The sequence below is a fragment of the Calypte anna genome, chromosome 2 (genome assembly GCF_003957555.1).
Source record: "Calypte anna isolate BGI_N300 chromosome 2, bCalAnn1_v1.p, whole genome shotgun sequence".
NCBI lineage: Eukaryota > Metazoa > Chordata > Aves > Apodiformes > Trochilidae > Calypte > Calypte anna.
In genome coordinates, this window is record NC_044245.1 from 28,772,715 (window position 1) to 28,794,319 (window position 21,605).

General features: G+C 34.5%; 1 protein-coding gene across 6 annotated transcripts in view; it reads right to left on the reverse strand.

Moving 5' to 3' along the window:
• The window catches only part of DGKB (diacylglycerol kinase beta), a 286,640-nt gene that overhangs the window by 130,269 nt on the left and 134,766 nt on the right, over positions 1-21,605 (reverse strand). For all 6 annotated transcript variants that reach the window (XM_030445130.1, XM_030445128.1, XM_030445131.1 and 3 more), the window contains one exon: positions 3,517-3,581. In XM_030445130.1, the coding sequence (XP_030300990.1) occupies positions 3,517-3,581 (65 nt within the window). The remainder of the gene's footprint in view (positions 1-3,516; positions 3,582-21,605) is intronic.

Sequence of the window (21,605 nt, forward strand, 5' to 3'; positions counted from 1 at the left end):
CAGGATATTTTGGCCTAACTGAATCATTATTTCAGCAGTATGTCCTGGTTTAATGATACTGTTACTTGAAATGCTGCCTTTTGTAACTTTTGTTCCCCCTAGGGTTAACTCTGCCCTTCCACACTGAAATCAGAAAATCTGACCCTGCTCTAAAGCAGGAGATGCTGGGAAGTGAACCCCGCTTTCTCAAGCACAGGGTTCTTAGCACTGCACACCTGTAGAGTGGGGAATGTGAAAGGTGAGATTCTGGCTTTTATGAACACATTTAAATCTTAATGCAATGTCAGTACTGGTTTCTGAGAATGTGTGCTAATGATCTTAAGATACAATTACTTAAAATGGCATATTAGGATTCATTCTTTTGACAGAGGCGGGGATGCCACTCTGTTCTCACTTCCATTCTACTCTATTTGACCACCACTACAAGAAAAAAATCTGCATATCTATTTTTAGGATCAAGTTATGAACATTTTCAAATACTATAATATAATTTAATATAAAGAAAACATTTAAAAACAGTTCTTAAGTATTTATGCTGATCCTTATTTGGAAAACTATATGGAGCCATTCTATATGGCAGCTTACAAATATAACATTTTAAAGTGATTAAGGCATGCATTAAGCATTTTTCAATCAAATTTAAGTTTCTGAACACAGAAGAGTCTTTTGACAAAGGGACTTGATTTCATTTTAATAAGAATCTGAAAGAAACAAGTGTTTCACTGGAAATCAAAGCCACAAGGTAGCCACCAAGTAATGTGAAGATTTAAAAAAAAAAAGACAATGTGGATTTTTAATTCATGAGTATTTACACATACTTAATCTGAGATTTTCCAAAGAACTAATTGTTAAAGTATCTGCAGGCAGTTTAGAAATCCACATCTTAATTTATTTCTATTTTTAGTAAGGCAATAACACTCAGTCTTTGTGTCCCGTATCATGGGATAGTTTTGAAACGTGTCCGACTTCCTAAATAATTATCCACCCACCTCCAAAGCAGTCTACAATATTGGTTACTAGTCACTAAAAAGTCCTTCCAAGCCTTGGGATATTTCCTCATCTTCATTTTGAGAAGGTAAGCAAGTACAGAAAGATTCTGCTTTCACACACAAGTTTCAGGCGTTTCGCTACTGGTATGCTCTATTTACACATGGAACTTGGGATCAGAGTGTCAAGGAATGTCCTCAGGAATTTCAGGATCATTATCAAGACTTAAAGCAGAAGACTCTCCAACCCCAAACTTAGCCTGACTTATTTCACTGAAGCAAATAGAACACCCTTGGGTTTCAAAACACCTCTGCATGCAGCATGAACTGAAAGATTTGCTTCAGTGAGGAAACTTTTAAAATATTTATTTTCAGCGTAGAAATTCAGTGCTTTACAAAACTGAGTGATAGCTGTGGGAGTTCAAACCACTGGAAAATCTGGCAGGAGGAAACTAACATAAAACCACAAAATAATTGATTTTTTAAAATAATGAGAAATATTCATATGTGAAAACAGGATTTCCAAATGAGTAAGTGCTATGAACTATGGAGCCCACTATGAATGTGACTTGAGCTGGACTTGCTGATCCTAGATCATTTAGATTGCACATAAAATTCCACACTCTGGTGAATAAAAGTCTTGTGGTTTAGCAGACATCTGAAAAAAGGTTTTATTTTTACACGCTGAAAGAAAACACTGCTGCAACATATTATGGAGTGTTGCCACATGCAAATAACTGTTAGTGGAAGAAACTATTTGTGAACTAATGTAATCTGGAAAATTGCATTCAACAAAAATAGAAATCTGCATTTTTGTCTAACTATAGAAAGGAAGACATTTAGAAGCATCAGTCTCTATTACAATACTTTCCTCAAATCTTTATATTCATTTTAGAAATGTATAATCTTTTTGAATATTCTTTCAATACCCAGAAAATCATAGCTTTTTTCACGTTCTTTCAATATAGCAGTATCAAAGCACGTAGGGATTGAAACTATATATTTTTGTAATTAATTTCCTTAAGATAATGTTAGAAACATCAGGTTCCTTAAAATATAGATGAATTTCAAGGTGAGTCTGCTAGCAGATGTTATTAATGGCATATGATTTATTGTGACATGAAATCAGATCTGAAACTCATGTTATTAGCAGAGCTTTTTATAAATTATAATTGCCAACTGCTGAAAATATGCAGAAAGACCACTGATAAACTAGCTTCACCAGCAGGGCCTGGAATATCTGAATTTGCTAAATGTCCAGTGTCTCAAGTACTGCTGAACGAGTGTAATACATTGGGATGTGCAGATCAGGCCTGAGATCAGATCTTTTCATCGTAAAATTCTTTCACAATGATAAGTATCTGACATAGGAAGAGGAGGACATCCAAAACAAATACTTACAGTGGTATTTGAAAAGAAACATGCACTCAGGTTCATAGTATGTTATTGCATAGATGCTAAACAGATTGAGTATTTAAGAAAAAAGCCCTCACCTCTGACTCTTAAATGTAAAATTAATGCTTTCAGTATGAAAACATTGTTAGACAATATTCAAACATATGGAAACATCATTCTGTACGGCTCTAGGATGACAGGACAAACAGCCTATTTATCATCCCCAGGTCTATGAAGATCTGCATCTACATCAGACTTTCCAGATCACCCTCATGGAAAATTAAAGAAAATCTCTGGGTAGGCTCACAATAACAAAATATTTGTGTTAATAATTACTTCTACATATTCCTCATTTATTCCAAATAACTTCATATCTTACTTTCCTCTCCCCATTTAAGTTTAAATGTTAATTAAAGTTTCTGAAATGTTGCTTTTACCCATCACAACATATGTGCTAAATTACCAAAATAAGAAAAGACAAACACAAGCATAACGTTATGAATATTAGCTTCTCAACAAGCCAGCTATTGAAAGGAGGTGAATTTACAGTATATGTTGTAATATGTTTTTAATCTCCAGAAAAGCTCTGAGATAACATTGCAATTCAGAAAGCAACACAAGGAACAGATGCAGTCGGATTCCTGACTTTTTTACATATCCAAAGCTGTTTAATGATAAAAGCATTTATGTGTAAAATGGCATTCACTTGCCCTTACTAAGAGTATATATGGAAGAGCCCCCTGTCAATTTACCAGTGTGCGTGTGGGTATGAAACATAAGGATCACCATCTGCAGCTGTCTAATAAGTGTTCTTCAGTGCCTAATGGCAAAGTGTCAATTCAGGGATCTTCAGATACCACAATGCTTCATCTTGTCCAGGCTACTTTCACAAGTCAAACATTTCGCATGTGAGAAGAGTTTATTTATATTGCTATTCATTTCAGTCGAAATACCAGATACAAAACAGTTACACTACAAGCAGGCTGGGAGCATATACTTCAGATAAAATGCACCAATTTCCTCCCTTTTGTAAGAATCCATATTTTAAAGGATGTGCAAAATTTAACCCCTCACAGAACATACCTTAATAATACCAAAAGAATCTTTTCATATGCACATACTAATAGATTCTTACCTACTGTTGAACTTCTCTGGATGTTTTTCTCTCATGATATGGAATCTGTGGGCAATTGAAGCATCCTAACAGGAAATAAAACAAACAACATAAACCTATGGTGACAGGGAAATTACAAAACAGAAGACCAAAACTGTAAACAATGTATAGAATTTGTAAGGCTTTTTGTGAACTGTAATTTTCAACAGGAGCAATATTCATCACTTAGAAAGCTTACAGGCACACTGTTCCAAGAATGGGATATATCTGAACGTAATAATTTTTTACACTTGTTACAGTCTCCATAATTCCTTTTTACAAATCAGACATGATAGTTATGTCCCTTGGAAGTATCTTCAACTTCTGTAGAGCAAATACCATCTAAATCTGGTGAAGGTTTACAGTATGACCATTCATATGCTTCTTTCTTGTTGGAAAACTGGATAAAGTCTATAAAATCTATTCCTTTAGTAAAGATTCAGATTCAGCAGTTACTTTATAGGCATATATCTTGATATCTGCATATAGCCATTCAATAGCTTTCTCTAAAATTTATCAGAAAATGGGAATAAATGCCAGAAGAGGCCCCATTTGCTCTATTTCAGGATAAGAAATCATGGGGGGGACGAGTGGATTTTTAATATAAAAAAAACCCACTTATTAATGAAATTAGATATATTTTATATATTTTTAAAATTAAGTAAATTATGCAAATAATACATATAAAGAATGTGAAATTAAATAGCTCTATGAAATATTTTGGCACTGGAGTGCTAGAATCAGTATTCACAGCATTTTTATATCTAGCTCCTTTGCAGGTATGAAAATAATATTTTCCTCATTCCAGATAATGTTATCTTTAGTTAGTATACTAATTCATAAAAAATTTACTAACTGGGATTAAGAAAGTAAAAAGTTTTTTCATCTTTTAATATGTGTGTTAAACTATGTATGAGAGTATGAGATGTATAAAGTCTTCATTTTTGCAGGAGATAGTAAACACAGAAATCTATTCAGATCATGTTTATGTCTTAAAATTCTGCATATATAAATATATAAATATAAGAAGAGTTAGTTCAGTTAGTAAGAAATTTAATTCCAGTTTCCATGTTAAAAAGTTTGACAAAATCTAAGAACAAAACTATCCCTATAATTTACTGCTATACACATGAAAAAAATACATTCTTTACCAATTGAAATGATTAAGGAAACGTAAAAGCTAAGAATTTCAGAGAAGTATTACATCAGCATTAAGTCTATATTTAGTGACATTTTAAATAATTTTAAATACTTGGCAAAACAAATGCATGAACTTTAATAGCATGTCAAATATAAAACTGTTCAGGTAGATTGATAATATTTAAATAAACTCAAGATTATGAATAGAAGAACAATAAGTAAGTCATAATATTTTAAACACATTATACCTACATAAAGCTGTAGCATAGGGTTTTTTAGGCAAAACTTATGACCACCAATCAAATAAAATCACTTAGTGTCATCACTAAATGTACTGGCTCCCTTGAAATACAGTTTTTTTCAGTCTTATTATGTAGTTTCTAAAGATGTATATGGTTTGTTGCTTTCTGCACACTCACATCATTATTTATTTATTTTTCTATCATCTTTAAGAATGGAATTGCCATTTAACGTTTCACTGTCCTATTAGGAAATGGCAGCAAAAAAACCCCTAGAGAATGAACTGGTGTTAGTCATAAAATGTCTCATTGTTCTGTCCTGTCATTCAAAGTGTCACCTGAAACTTTCATTGCTACAGTCTTAGACTGCACTCAGCATTACTTCGAATTTGGTTTTATGTGCAATGCAACTTTATAAGGCAAATATCCACAAATATCCAGGTGATCCCACAGTTCTTGGAGACGGATGAAATAAAGCAGACAGTAAACCCTGAGACATCACACTTATAAACAAAGCCTGCCAACTGAACTAAAATAATAACACTGTTAACTTCAGAAAGACCCATCATTCATACTCTATCTCACATCAGATGTGCCAACATCAGAAAAGTATATTTGTTAGCCAGTTCTATAAGAAAAGGAAATAAAAGGACTACTGTTGGGGTTAACTGTTACTTTTCTATACACTGAAGCCAAAGAAAAAGACAGACCAAAGACAAAATGAATAAAGGAGCAGTAGCATATTTGACAGAAACTACGAAACACTAATCAAGGACTAAGTGTCTAATGAATGACATGAAAAGGCTAATGTGCTTACTCATGCATAACAAATGCAAGCCACAAACAAGCTAGGGATCAATGCCCACTGCAGATGGCAAACAAGCAATTCTTTCCATGCAAGGTTGATTTGATCAAAATTTTCTGCCTGAACATTTTCTGACTCCAAAACGAATCAGCTAACTTTATGAGCTGAGAGGTGACAAAAAAGTAATACACAAAGTTAATTTTGGCAGGCACAATACCAGGGAGGCATATCAAGACAAATTTCATACAAAAATTGTTGAAAGGCTGTTTTTGCTAATAGTGAAATAGACTCTAAAGCAGCGTGGTAAATACACACAGATAATCTTGGAAGTAGGGGAGCTGCAAAGGCTTTCTTTAGTTTCTATTGCTCAACTACTCTTTTGAGCCCTTAATGGAGTCCAATGCACAGAGTCCTTAGACTCCCTAGCACAGGGACCTCTTCCTAACCAAAACTCAACACTGCAGGAATATATGAAACCAGACTGTGCTAGTTGTATACTAGCAAAACAATCCTTTCCTTTAGTAGAAATGAAGATGGGTCTCTGCAGAACACAAAATGCTGTTTAAATTCTACAAAAATTGTAAACAGACTGAAATAAAGCACCTCTGTGATGCTGAATTATTTAACCTGCACATATGTGTGATGAAGATGCAAACATATACACATACATACTCCTTTAATTTGAACCTGTTCAGAGTCTGAAGTAGCTGGACTATCGTTCTTAAATCTCAGGTTTGTTTTAAATCCTGACAGTGAAGATAAGATAGAGAACAGGGAGAGCATATCTGAATCTACTCCTAGGAAATGGAAAAAATATTTTAATTGAACTAGGACATTTCTCAAAGTGACCTGCCAAGAAGAAAAGAAGCTTAAGTTGCTACACCTCTTTAATACCTTATGATTGACTTACACACATATATATTCATCTTTTTAATGGGTATTAGCATTACCGGAAAGCAATCTGAAGCAGTCTTTTCAGAGGAGTAACCTTATACATTGTGAATAACCTTATAGAAAGATTAATGCATTTAATATATATCTATCTATAAGCTTGCTGTGATTAAAATTTTCATTAAATAATAATTTTCATGCTGCTGAACAAACAAGTGACCAATGTGCAACTTCTTTGGATATAAATGGTCTGATTATTTTTTCTAAGATGTTTCTTTAATTAAGGCTTAATGGATCCACAAGGCTAGGAAGCTTAAGGGATAATTCAGCAACCTGTAATCTTTGGATCAGAATGCAAATCTAACCTGAACAACCAGTTAGCTCACATCAGTTATTAATGTAAAATAGTACACACGTACAAAAAAATATCACTGAAAATAGATTAAGAAAGTTTGCTATAGTGGCTTAAGAGTAAAAAATATTTTCTAGGTAAACAAACAACCTTACAATTATGTATTCCACTTTCTGCATATACACAGAAAAGGCAAAAACCAGAGACATCCTTTGTTTTAATATTTTCCACCCCATAACATTCAGCTCTCAGATAAAGAAATAATATGGCTATACTGAACCATTCAATCACCAAATTTAGAAAAAGGTACTCAAGAAGCTTCAGGTCCTGACATTGGTGCATTAAACTGTCACTACCTGACTACCAGATATTTTTTATTAAACTGTATGCATGAACCTGAGAGAAAGGGTAAAAGAACTTCCCCCCCAAAATCCAGCAATACATTATTGGTGAAATGCTAGCTACTAGAGTTGTCTTAGTTTCTACTGATACTGTGAGCCAGTATATATGAGAAAGGTGATAGCTTGAGAAAGTTGAAGCAAGAAGAGATTTCAAGATATTTTTTGATACAGCTTTACTGAAAGATAATGGTAATTCACTGTTTTAAGAAAAAATCTGAGAAAAAAAATCTGAGAAACTTGTGTTCCTGCTTTTCCAAGGAAAACAGAAACTGTCAACATAATGCTATTCATTTTGTCAGTGATATTCTTGACAGCCAGCCCTCTGATGGTCATGTTTAAATATATTTCAGCTGTACATGTATTAGTAAATAAAGTAACAGTTCATATACTAAACAGTCATTTAAAGGTGCAATATGTCCAAGCCAAAGATGAAGTATCAGTAGCTACAGTATTTATAACTGATAGATAAAAGACAAAAGGATGGTGTATATGGAAATTGTAACAAAATATTTGCAACAGGCCTTCAAATGCAAGTATATTTTGTTTTCCTTTTCATTTGAAGTCAGATCTTTGTTGAATTTCTTACACTATATCCGCATAATTTGGTACTAGAAATGTATCATACAGGCTCAAAGTGGAATCCATTTTGCAAGGAAAAAAAAGGAACAAACAGCTCACTCCCATGTTTTGTCCATGTATAACTCCATAACACATGGACGTGCACATAGATTGACCCCTTAGAATTCACTACCTATCAGCTCATGCAGTGACCACATGTATCCAGATGTGTAGGTACCAGTCCCATAAGACAACCCTTTCCACCGGTATCTCAAGGACTTTCTTTATGAAGCTATTTTGATTTTTAGAAACTGGCACTAAATTTCTAAACATCTACATTTCTAAGTAGCCAATAAAATTCAAGGACTGTCAAAGAAGACTGGGAGATAAGGCACTCAGGTTATTAACAGACAAGATGACTAAAACAAACTGTACCCAATGACTCAGTACGATGCAGAGGACATGTACCCTGTAAGATGAGTTCTGCTGAGGATACACTCTGTTACTGAGCACATCTTGCCTTCTTTATATTTTGTCCCCCTAAATTTACTGTAACTAGAGAAAGGTTCTTCTAGATCCATGCTGAGTGTTTATGTGGTCACTAAAAAGAGAAAAAGAAAAGTGATCACATGGCAATCAGCCAACAGAGCCATATAGACTGCATATTAAATATCTTGTATATTAGAAAGATCTCTGTGGTAAACCTTAAGTAGCATTTCTGATAACTGCTGATGGAGAACTATGTTGAAATTGTCCCAAATTATACTGCACAGTGAATTTTAGAATAGCACAACCAAGGACACAGATCAGATTGAAAGCAAATATAAGTAATACAATGGAATTGGTTGTTGCTTTAGCTGTTCTTCAGAAACATACAGCAATAGCTCACAAATATCCAGTAAAAAGCACAGAAACAAAGTTTAAATTAAGAGCCTGTATAGCTTGGAATGAATACCTAGACTTTGCTGCCCAGCACTTTTCCTGTCCTGAGGAAGGAAAAGTGAGTAATTCTTCCCAAAACACGAAATAAAAGCATTTCTTTGTAAAATACTAATTACTAGTATCTCACTGAAAACTTAACGCAAAGGCATATTTGGTATTAGGAATAATTGCTTATGCAGTGCCTAGAAAAATTAAACTTGACTATTTATGGTTTTCAAACACTGTTTTAATAAAAAACCCAAAACACCTAAACATAAAACCCGAACACCTTTGGGTTTTTCATTTTGTTAGCATTAGAGTAGTATTTTCAGGAGCTAAACCTGGGTTCTTAATTTAAGAGCCTAAACTTGCAGATCGATCTCTACAGCCTCCCAGTATGCTCAATAATAAGAACAAAGCTATTTGTAAAGGTTTTTCTAATAAACACAAGTTTCTGTTCTAAATCATAATTTGGAGATCTTTTGTTATTAATCACACTAAAAGCTGAGCACATCTAGCTCCTTAACTTTATGAAGCTATGCCTGAAATCCAACAATTTGAGCAGTCCTCTGAAATTGTCACTGGGGTTCAAGCCAAGTCTTGTATCACTACCCATTTTATATGCTCATTTGCTTGATAGGGATCAAATAATAAATGTTCACCTGACTTCTCCTTAGCAACTTCCCATAACTTGTTAGTCAAAGCCTTGGCAACAGAGCCTTATAATTTTAATACATATTTATGTTATTCATTTGTTTCCATGGCAGATATTTATTTTTATAAGAAGTATGCAAACCACTGAAACATCTCTCATTGATATACACTCTGGAAGAATATTTTTCTCCTAATTGAAAAAGGTCACTGTTTTGCTCATTCATTATATTTTCAATTTGAAATTTAAATTTTTGCATTAGAATATTATTTATTATCTTCCCTATTGGACAAAAAATATTAATTTATAATAAAAATCTCAGCATAGTCATAAATTAGGGCTAGATGTTATTCAGCTATAGATGCTCTTCCTCCATTGACTCACAAAAAATTTCTGAAAATGCTCTCCCTCACATCTTTATACAGCCTCTTTGCTTTTTATGTCTAAAAGCAACTTTACTTTTGCTCAACATCTGCATTTTTTCCTGCATTACATTGTTCAAAATATTTTCTGAATCTTTTTGCTTTATTTTCTTTTTTTTGTTTGCACCAACTAAGCAGATATGCAGCCATCAGTCACAAGGTTTTTGTCTCCTCCTAATTCAGACTTGAATTTTAAAATGTTTTTCACTTGTGTCAAGCTTCTTCCTTGGAAGGATTTCAGGACTGCCCTGTTCACCTTTTCTAACTGCATTATCATTGACATTCTTCCCCTTCACCATGTTCTCCATTTGACTTCTGGTAAATATGCCAAATTTCTGGGGTTTTCTTTCTGAAGAAAAAAAAAGGATCACTACTTTTACATTCCATATGATATGATATTTACATTCCACATTATATGATAAGCAGCTCTTTACCATTAAAATCAGCTCTTTCCCCTTCTGGAATTTCTTCCAGAACTTCACTCTCTGACATGATTTTTCAGGATCAGTGTTACTGCCCTTTTCTTCTATTCCATTCCCCAGTTGTCATGATAAATTAATGAGTTGTCTGCCTTCCAGAAGCAAAGCCCCTACCAAAACCACTGGTGTGCCTATTCCAAGTGAGTATCTCGACTGATTAAGAAGTGATAAGTTCAGAGAGTCTGTGGATGACTAAGATATTTGTTAAGTTTATTTGGTATTAGAGCTGTAGAATCCTCCAATATGGAATGAAAACCAAGTCCTCACTGCCAAATGCCAGATCTAACTTCTAAATGACTAAATATCAACTCCATGGAAGTGCCATGTATTGAGGGTGAACTCTTTCATTCACAGTTTGAGTGGGTGGTGGTTGCAAGGATTTTTTATCCTTTAGCCTTCAGTTCTTGCCACCATTCAGTGATATGTCTTGGTCTGCAGTCCTGGCAAAGTGCCAAAGTTTCACAATTCCCACACAGGCTTCCATGGAGGTTCCTTCAAGTTTACCTGCCTAGGCCATATCCTGCCTAGGCCATATCCTTGTACTAGTAAGAACCTGGGAACCAGTCCAGACCTTAAGGGTTTGTCAAGATATAACATGGATGTAAAGAAGACAGTGATAGCAAGTGATGAGCATGCTTGTGGGCCTTGGTTAATGCTGCCTTGGTGGGGGCAAAGGGAGAGGTATCCTCATCTTTTCAGGCGTTTAATCATACCAAGTATTTGTACAGCCTTTAAGGGCTTTCAGGTTATACAGAGGTAGCAGAAGAGTCTAATGGAAGTACCTACACATGGCCTGGTTGTCCCTCGTGTTCACAGCTAATGCAAAAGAGCCAGACTGCCTTACAGGAGTGAGTAAAGGGAAAATGGCAGAAGAGTTTTCTATCAAACTGAGACAAACCCATTTAACAGGTAGGTTGAAAATAACTGGGCAACAGAGAAACCTCGGAGAATTTATAAGCTATATTCACATGGCTTTACTCAATACAAACCTACCCCCAACAGAGTGGTTTCTCTGAGTCTCTAAAAGAATACCACATAGAATGAAATTAAACTTTTCGTGAAGTTTTTAGACTGAACAGATTAGGCCTTAGCAGATCATCTTGATCATACACCACTTTTACTACTACTGTTACTCAAATCTGTAACTTTCAAGGTGAATGCATACTAGACTTCAAACACAGTGTAAGTGGTCAGACTCCTCCCCAGAGTGCAAAAGCCAGTATTTCCATGAAAAATATGGGATTAATGTTTCTGAAATTTGCTTGCTATCCCCAAGTCTTAATGTAATCAGTTCATATACACATTGTTTGATAGAAATTGCTCACAAGTTAAATAAAGCCTAGGCTCTGCAGTAATGCCTACCTGAACTACAACCTAGACTAAAAAATGGAACTAGATGTCATCTTACTGAGCATTTCAGAGTTGCAAAAGATACTCTGGACAAAGAATAAGATCCTGTATTAAAAAAAAAACAACACCGAAACTAAACATAAAACATGTTATATCTTCTAGCACGGAGAGCCTATTCTGAACTTAGGATTTGGATACATGGAAAAGTGTAAAGTATGTCGAAATGTGAATACATGTTTATGGTAGTTTAGTCAAATTTTACTAAGCTGATTCACATGTATTTTTCTCCTGAAACAGAACATGCTTTCTCTATAGATGCTTTGAATAAATAATTCAGGTACGTAAAACATTTTGCAGTGTACAGCACACAGAGGTTATGCAGTACTGATTTTTGTAGTGTCTGGTCATTAAAAGGATTTGAGGTCAAATAAATTTATTTATTCCACCATGAGGTTCTATTATGTGGTGTAAAGGGAGTTAAGTCCGAGGTTGTTATCTCCATATCTGTACAAAGAGACAACAAAAATATATTTATATTGTATTGAAGTTACTAATAATTAAGATCTGTACGCATTGTTTTAATAAAGCTATTATGCAGTGAAAACTGGCTTCATCTGAAAAGGAAAAAAACACTCAGCAACTTTATTACCAGTTCTATATTTCATTATTGGTTTCTACAATACTATTTCACTATTAAGCAATTTAAAACCAAACTGGAAAAACATGGCTCTTGATGTGGTCAGAAACTGGAAAACTCCACCAAAGCCCTTCTCTGTGATTTCACACACACAGAATTTCGAACCCAAGAAATAAAAATGTCCAAATTGCTTTAGAAGTGCTGCACCAATCCTTCAGAGAGGGCTAAAGAAATCTTTTTGCTGCCTTTTGCACGCCATAGATCGGAGTCTGCAGAGGACTGGTGAAAAAGTCTAGATAAGAGCATGATTTATGGAACTGAGAAATTCCTTAGATTTTCTAGCAAAAAAATTCCCCCTCCCAAGTGTGCACTTGCATAATGCTTTTCGCCTAACCATCTGGACAGACTCAGTGCGTCATGGTTGTTTAGCAACTTAAGGTTTTCATGGTAGCTTTGAATATGTTATACCCGTATACTATTTTCAGCCTCCAATTGGTTGGAAGGATTCTATATTTGCATAAAATCTCCCTGTATAAGTACCGTTTACTCGGGATTTCCAACATAGATGAGGTTTTCCAGAAAAGCAAAGTTGTTTACACTAAATACTGGGGTACAATTCCGCAAATTAATTATCTAGTTTACCCGCCAAGCAAACTAAGGGTGCAGCAAGTTGTAATGCAGAGGAAGAACAAGCAGTGTGAGAAAATAAAATAAAAAAAAGTTTGAAATAAGCCATGGAATATAGAACGATATTTATGCAAGAGAGGTATACAAGTTTGCAGAAATGGCAAACTATAGTTTTATTTGCATGCATATCACAGTTTTAACACAAGATTAAAAAGCTTTGTGATTCTGAAAATCTGCTGATAAAGTGATTTCAGCTCCTGTGGATCAATTCAGGAGAAACTAAAGAAAATGGATGAAGTCAGGTCTATAGAATTTCATTGCAAACAACTTGAACGGATACTTTATCTGAACTCCAGGACAGATACATCATTAAAATATTTTACAGACAGAGAACAAAATAACCTTTTTGAGAATGATAACTCAATCTGCTTCATGAGATAGAAGTTCTAAATAAACCTTTGGTTGAAATGAAAGTACAGTCAAATCACCCTTCAACTTTTTCCCTTAAAAACCAACAATGCAGTAGGCTGTAATCTGCTCCTAGATATTTATAAATTTGCAAATCAAAGAGCACCTGTTTGTAAAGTGCTGCTTTGCTCAGCTACTTAAATAATGTAATCAATCCTAAATGACAAGCTAGTATTCCCAAATTTGCTGCACAGTAAGCAGACACTTGTCTTGGCAATGTTTGTAATAAGTAATCCTTGTAATTAGCAAAGACAAATGTAGTTAACATTAACTTTTACTCAGGCATTAATATCACATCCATATGACATCAGAAGATATCTGGGAGTAAGAATGTTTTAATGGTTAAAGCTATTTTGGATAATACATGCATTAAAAACCACAATGTATATCAGTGAAATCCTACTTTTACTAACATTTTAGATTTGCTAATGAACAATCAAAATGTACAAAACTTATGCAATTTAAAGATTACTCCAGACTTTTGGCAAAGAGTCTGAAACCAGAATTTCATCTTACTATTAGTTTCAGTTATTTACATTGTATTCTAAGCCATTTCCTATCCGGGACAACTTGGAACGTAACATATTCTGTTTTAACAAAATGAAAGGTGCAGTCTGAGCTGCCATGACTTTCCAAAGAAATTAATAATGTCAGTCTTCCCCAAAGGAGCATTTCCTAATGGCTTTCATTTATACATTATCTGTGACAAAAGCACTGTTTCTGGAATAAAAAGCATTTTTTCCCTTAGTTTACTTCAGTAAAAATACTTACACTGTTCAAAATTACTAAAGTATCATCTGCAGCAATTTCATTGTTATTGCTCAAATTGTATATTATGCTTTCTGGATTATGGATAGAATTTTTTAAAGGCTTCCATTTTTATAGTATTTTGAAAGGACAATGAAATCTATAAAAGACAAGATTACTATTCCAGCATTTAAAATCTACATGAAGTAATTCAAACAAATGTTATGACATTTAAGATAATGAAACCCTTCGTTTATGCCAATGTGTCCTACTTCACATATAAGGAGTCAGAACAGATGTCCAAATACTGTAATGCCAGAAGAAAGTTCGGGCATATCTTGATTAATACTCTCAGAGCAGTCCATGGTGTCTCTTTAAAACTGGCGTGTGTTACTTCAAAACATCTATTCAAAATCCATTCTAGGAAACACAGCTAGACAAAGTGTTCCCAAGACAAAAGGAAAACAATAAAGCTCTGTATAACCCTTTTAGCAATGTAAGCTGCATATTATCGACAGACCATTCATTGCAATCAACAAATGATTAATTGCAAATTTGTTGCTAAATTGACCACAAAAAAGACAAGCTTCAGGGTACTGTTAAAGAGGAAAAACTTATGTTAAAAATGATTGTAGACTTTTTGTAGTGAATTAATTCTAATCAATACTCTTGTTGACTACACAGTGGAATAATGACTTCCTTAAATAGCATATGTACCCATTATTGTAGTCATCCAAATTAATATTTAACCTAATGCCTTGCTTTTCTTTCTCCTTTTGAAACACCATTTTTCTACTTTCACCTTTAAGAAGTGCAGTCTACTATCAGCTGCAAAGTAAAACAGATTTTTGTAATGTCCAACATGAATCATTATGTGAGGCATAATATACAAGTACCAAAACTTTCTAATAGGGTATGAATTATGTTTATTTAGACTATCTAGCTGAAATTCTTTTTGTTCTTGGAAGGGATAAGCATATCTACATTAAAAAAAGTAAGAGCTTTCCCTTTTGTGCAAAGGTGTGCTTTCAGATTTTCCTGGCTGTGCCATTTTCCTTGTATTGTAGATGCAATCACATAACTACAGGATACCCTTTTAATAACATAGATAACTTAATTCCTGTGAGGGTCAATGTCTTACTGCAAAAGAGATAGGGTTTGTTGGTGTTTTTAGGTGTTTTGGGTTGGTTTTTTTTTTATGGCATGTCAATGCTATCTTGAAAATTGCTTTGCTCCCATTCTCAATAGTTTATAAGCATTGCTACTGACAAAGAAATAATTTAATTATTGAAATATATTCACAACTAAGGCCCAAGTTACCATTTTGGCTATGAATGGACTGATGTTTAAAAGTCTCTCATTAATTAAAACTTTTAGGAAGCAAGTTTCTTTTAAATGTGGTGTAGGCTGAACTGAATAATTGAATTATTGATATTCTTTTATATTTTTTGATTGTAACCTTACAGAAACATTTTGTTAGGATAATCTATGGAAGAGCTTATGCTATTCTTTTTGGAGTGCTTGATTTTTGGGGGGAAAAAGAAAGATTTTTTTTCCAGACACTAGAAATATTTTTCTTCCACTTAACAGATACTCATGAGGTGTATATTAAAAAAAACCCAACAAAACCACAACAAAAAAAACCAATAACAAACAAAACACCAAAACCCAAACCAACAAAACACAACCAAGCATATGTACAACAAAGGAACAAATCCAAAGATTTAAGTTTCTCTGATTCCAAATGATAAATAAATCTAAAAAGCTGAGAAGCTAAGGACACAGCTCAGAGCTGAAAATCAAGCTGTTGACAAATTGACACAATTTTTTAAATGTCTATGCAGGCCAAATTTTGTCTTGGGGTTTCTTCCTTAAAGAACTCTGCAATATAATTTTCTTTAAAGAGCTTACACAATAAACAATATACAATACCAAGCTTTCAGGTGACAACACCAAAACCCATTTCCCAGAACTATACCCAAAAGCTCTATATAAGCTGGTACTACAAAACTTGACTCAATATACACTATGTTCTATGAGTCAAATATAGCTGGCTATACCACTAGATTGTCTTCACTGAAGCTTTCAGCAATGTTTCTCCCCAAAGCCTCGAGAGACCTGCAAGAAGGTACTAATGTCTATTCTTTAAAAGGACTTAGCAGACATTATTCAATAACCCCATCTATTCCAGTCTGTTCTTTACTTTTGGGGTTAAAAGTGGATTCTTGAGGCAAAATTTAGAAAGGGAAGCATAAAGTGATATTTCCTCAGAATACTCTCTCAGCCCTTTAGAAAATTTCTGGATCAGAAAGAAACTGAATTGCAACAAAAGCAAATGCATAGGTTTGCATCTGGGGTGGAATCATGAAACAAGACAAGCTGGTGCTGACTGTCTAGGAAGCAGATCTGCAGAAAAGGGTCCAGAGGTTCACAGTGATATGATGAAAGGTAAAAAGATACTGCACAGAGACATTGTGGAACCTCCATTCTTGGAGGTGTTCAAGACTGAACTGGAAAAGTCCCTGAGCAAAGTGATCTGATTAAAGTTGCTTCCAGTAGGAGTTCTCCAAAAGATCTCCAAAGGATCCTTCTAATCTGAATTATTCCCTGAGAGTCAGAGGTCGAATAGTTGAATAGTCCTTACTGAATGTTTCTTATATTAATTTCATGGTCTCTCGAGCCCGTGCACTGCAAGCATCTTTGAAAGAGTTCTGCAGTTTAATTACATGCTGTGTGTGTAGAGAATTGCTTCCTTTTGGTTGCCTTGAAGCTGGAACCTAATAGCTTCATTTGATGCCTTTCAGTTTTTATACTAGAAGAAACAGCAAACATAAATTCACCACCCACCTTCTCCTTCTGGCTCATGACTGTAGAGACCCTATAATTTTTGCTGTTTTCTATACCAAAGAATTTTAGTCTACATACTTTTTGTCCTTATGAAAGCCATTTCATATACTTAATCATTCTTCCTGCCTTTCATTAAATCTTCAATTTTGATAACAACACTGGTGAAACAAAAGGGCCAAAACAGTACACACTAATTCAGGAGGTAGGCACCTCATCAAAATAGTAATCTCTATTTTTTTCTCTAATATTATCTTAATAAGAGAATAGTTCTGCTGCTGCAACCTTTGATACAATAAGCTAAAGTTTGAAACAGTCATTCAAGAAACAGAAGACATTCAGCAATGTTTCAGGAACTATACGATCAGGCTGTGTTATTAACCAAAAGTGTTAGCTATTCTGTCTAGCTTTCATTAAAACAGCTAGAACATGCCACAAAAAATTAAAGCATCCATATGTATGACAAAGTATTCTCCATTTGGTATAAAAATGATTTTTTAAATTAGCCTTTATATAAATAATATTTTTTGTACCTTTTAATTTTTTTTTTTTTAATAGGAGTCCTTTGTAATCCTGATATGTAAACGAAAAAACTGACATGCTATGTGAATTCAGTAGACTCTTTGGATTCCAGCTGGCTTGGTTCTATGCCTTTCTAATGGTAATGAAGTCTCACAGCTGCTCTGACAATCAGCTGGAGTTCAGATCATCACTAGCTAAATGGGTATCCACGGACTGGCTTCTTATCAGGTCTCATTAAAGTTCAGTGTTAACAAACTGTAGGGTTACATAGGTTTACATGGTTACAGCAAAGTGCCTTTTAAAAATGAACTTGTTTGAGCTGAAAAAAAATCTCTCCTTTTTCTGCCTATAAATGTTACTTTGTGCTGGTCAACTCAAGGAACAGCCAATCCTATTCCCAGTGAAGTGAAAGGAAAGTCCTCATTCATTTGCATGGAAGTAAAATAAGTCAGTTCCCAATGTTTCAGGGACTTTTGAAGAATACTGCTATTCAGAATGCCTCAACTAAAGGGTCACTAAGTATTCAGCTAGGTCCAATTTGCAACTTAGAATGCAGTGCTCAACGGACCTCTGAGAATTTAGCAGCTTTTACTTTGCCTATCAAATTGCTGGTATCTTTGTGCCATACCTTATGGTGAAGCTTCACTATTTCCACAAGAGGACAATTCTGTATCATGAAAATACAAGTAGATGGAAAATATTCTTTTGTTAGCGTATCAGTAGCAGGAAGCATCAAAAGCTTCAGTGTAAACATAATAGATTTCAGTATGAGCTCACTTCCCTATAGACAAATTGAAAAGTACAGATATTCAAATTTTTACAGAATCAGTATTAGTACCTTTTTCACTTCTACAATTTTTGTAAACTGTTTTTTCTGAATAAAATTTGAAGTACTACATCTTATTAGAAAACAGTCAGTGCTGCTTGCTTGAGATATTAAATTGGAGAAAAAGTTCTATCAGGCCACTGTGAATGTGAAGTGACAGAACTTCAAAAGCATTCTCCTCATTTTTCAAAACTGATACAATCCTTAGACAAAACTTCAGCTGTTATGAGTAATGGGACCAAATTGTTTTAATCATGGGAATAAATATCAACTGCTCTACTAGTGAAAATTTCTGTGAGAAATAACAGCAGTCAAAAAACTGAGACTCTTTTGAATGAATGAGAAATTTTTACAAAAGTTGGTTGGAGTCAGCTTGATGGTCTCATATGTACCCTCCCAACAAAGAAGCCACAGAATATAAAATTTATAACAGACAGAGAAGGACATTATAGTCCTTCCTCACTTCATCTTACCATCAAGGACTTCATCTTACCTATATCTATATTTATAGTGATTTAAACAAACAAGAAAAAATACACCGAAATGACAAGCTACATTCTGTGTTCCAACCAGTTCTGACTTTTGATCTCTTTCCTTTTTAAGGTTTACCCAGCTCTTTCACATTGGGTTTCCTTTAAGAATCAAAAGCTAGTCAGTATCACTTCTGTGAAACTCAGATGAAGGACTTTGGCAACACCTCCAGATTATAATCAGCAAAATATCATACCTCCCACTAACCAATATATGGAAACTCACCCACGTAAATGATATCATTCTGATTCAACTAAGCATGCTCAAACTGAGCAGTGACATTCATGCACAGAGAGAAGTCCACAGAAGGAAAATAACAATACTCCTACTGCTAATTACACCCAAAGAGAAACAGGCGAATAATTCCTTTAAACTCGCACATACTCTGAATTCAACATCATAGTAACAAAAATATTATTCTAGTTTTGATATTGAAATTATTCTAGTAGCTATGAAAACTGGCAAGATGACAGCATTATCTCCATAAAGTCCTATATTTATCCACTGAGATTAGGTTTCCTTGCCAATATCCTTTGGCTTTTACCTACAGGAGCTGCTTCTGCTGGCAAGCAATAAGTTCACTTCCATGGTTCACAGTTGAGGCTGTCAACAAATGTGCCAACTGTATGACATGGATATCTATTCAATACAGGAGACTCAGCAGAATTATTCTATAGGTTGTATAAATGTCACTTGGTGATAACTTTTGGTTCTTGTATATCTCAGCTGAATTTAAATAACTGATCTCGAAAGGAAAAGTTCTGTAATCCATTACTTCTCTCTGAAACTTATCCCAGAAACCAATCAACCAATGGCACCTAACAACTGTCACTTGGCCTGATTTTGACCACTAGCAAGCACACATTTTACTATTATGTACAATTCCAATTCAAACCCCACAATTTGCAAGTATTCCTATTAACTTCAGTGAGTTTTTTATTAGCCTTAACCAACTTAGAAGGAACAAGTATTATTCAGATGGAAAATAAGTAGAAATAGTTTCGACTCCGTTGACACATCCTTCATTTTCCTCTCTTTGGATTTGGAAAAGGTAGCTTCATTAGCAAAAAAGAGTCAGGATGAACACTGCAGCATGCAGGTACGTCCACAGGATATAACAAAGTGTTAAAGTGGTGTCCAAAAGAGAGAGACTTCATACAAAACAGGAGCCACTTGCAGTGTTTTGCAGTGTAACCATCTAGAGCAATTGCTCTTGGCACAGGTCTAACCAATTTGTGAGCAGGCAAAATGCCATCTGAACAGATGGCATGAGGTACACTGCCAAATAGCCATGTATGTGCATGGGCTGTGGGTAGTCATGGCATGATTCCCAGCCATGAAGGTCTAAACAGTTGTCCATCCTGATCTTACCAGGCTCATGTTTATAGTGAATTGTCATCAATAATCCAGCTTTGTACTAAATTATCTTTCAAATAAAAAATGTTCCTAGAGCTGAAAATTACAAATTGTTGAGTTTAAAGAGAACTCCCGTGTTCATTTCTTTATTACTTCATTTAATTAAAAAATACATATAAATGTACAGGTATGAAAATGGGCCTCAGTTTCTCAGACTCATTCAACTTTTTGCTTGCTGTTGTGGTACTACTGTGCAGTCACAGATCTTGATCTGAAGGGCAGAGAATTAGCCTTTGGGTAAGGGAATGCCTGTGCTGCAAAACTGCACACTGATTGTGTCAACATCCTCCTCTTTCTTCTTGTTCCCAGATTATACAACTGTTCCCATGGAATAAAAGAAAAAAACATTCTTCTGCTCTGGAGATTCACAGGAATTAGCCAAAGCACTATGAGTACACCCACTGCTGGCTACAAAGAGCTGTACCTGGAGCTTTACAAACTGTATCAGTCCCCATGATCAAGGACTACAAAGCAGCTCTAATTTAGCTTTGCCTGGCATCTTTACAGTGTGCCTCAGCTACATCTGAAGATCCAAAGCAATAATTTTGCTTAGACAAATTTCATTTAAATTGCTCAGTACTCTAGTACAGTTAATAATTATTAACCATCTATTTTAAAAACAGAATGTATTCCCTTTCTGCTTACAAACTGCCCCAAGACAGATTATAATACCTTTGAGATCATTAGTTATTTGAAATTGTTTTCCTTGTCATTTTAGTGATTGGTTCTTATCCTTAAGTCTCCACATATTTTCATTATGTATGTTTAGCAGCTCAAGCTGAGTTGGCTTACTGTACACTGAGGTTACAATGACAATTTTTTTGTCCTCTGTTTGGATGAACAGAAATTCTTACAAACAGAATTTTAATGTAAACTTCTGTATTTTCAAGTTTCAAATGAAATAAGTGCTGTTTATTTTCCTTAAAAATGCTCCCTGCTAGTATATTCCCATCCATGCAACAAAACATTACTTTGAGATTTAATATATATTTTTTATCTTTCTTATTGTTGAGGAAAAAATCCACAAAATACAAATGTAATTAAAAAAAATCATAAACACAGGCATAAACATCACAAACAGGACTGGAAAAAAAAAAAAGCTCACTTATTTTTCCAAACCAAATTCTGATGCTTAGTAAACTTCATTTTCAGGCAGCAATATTGAATTCTATATCAGCATTGACTCAATGGCTAAATATCTTTTTGCATCCATAAAGTGTAATATTGTAACTTTTGTAGGAAA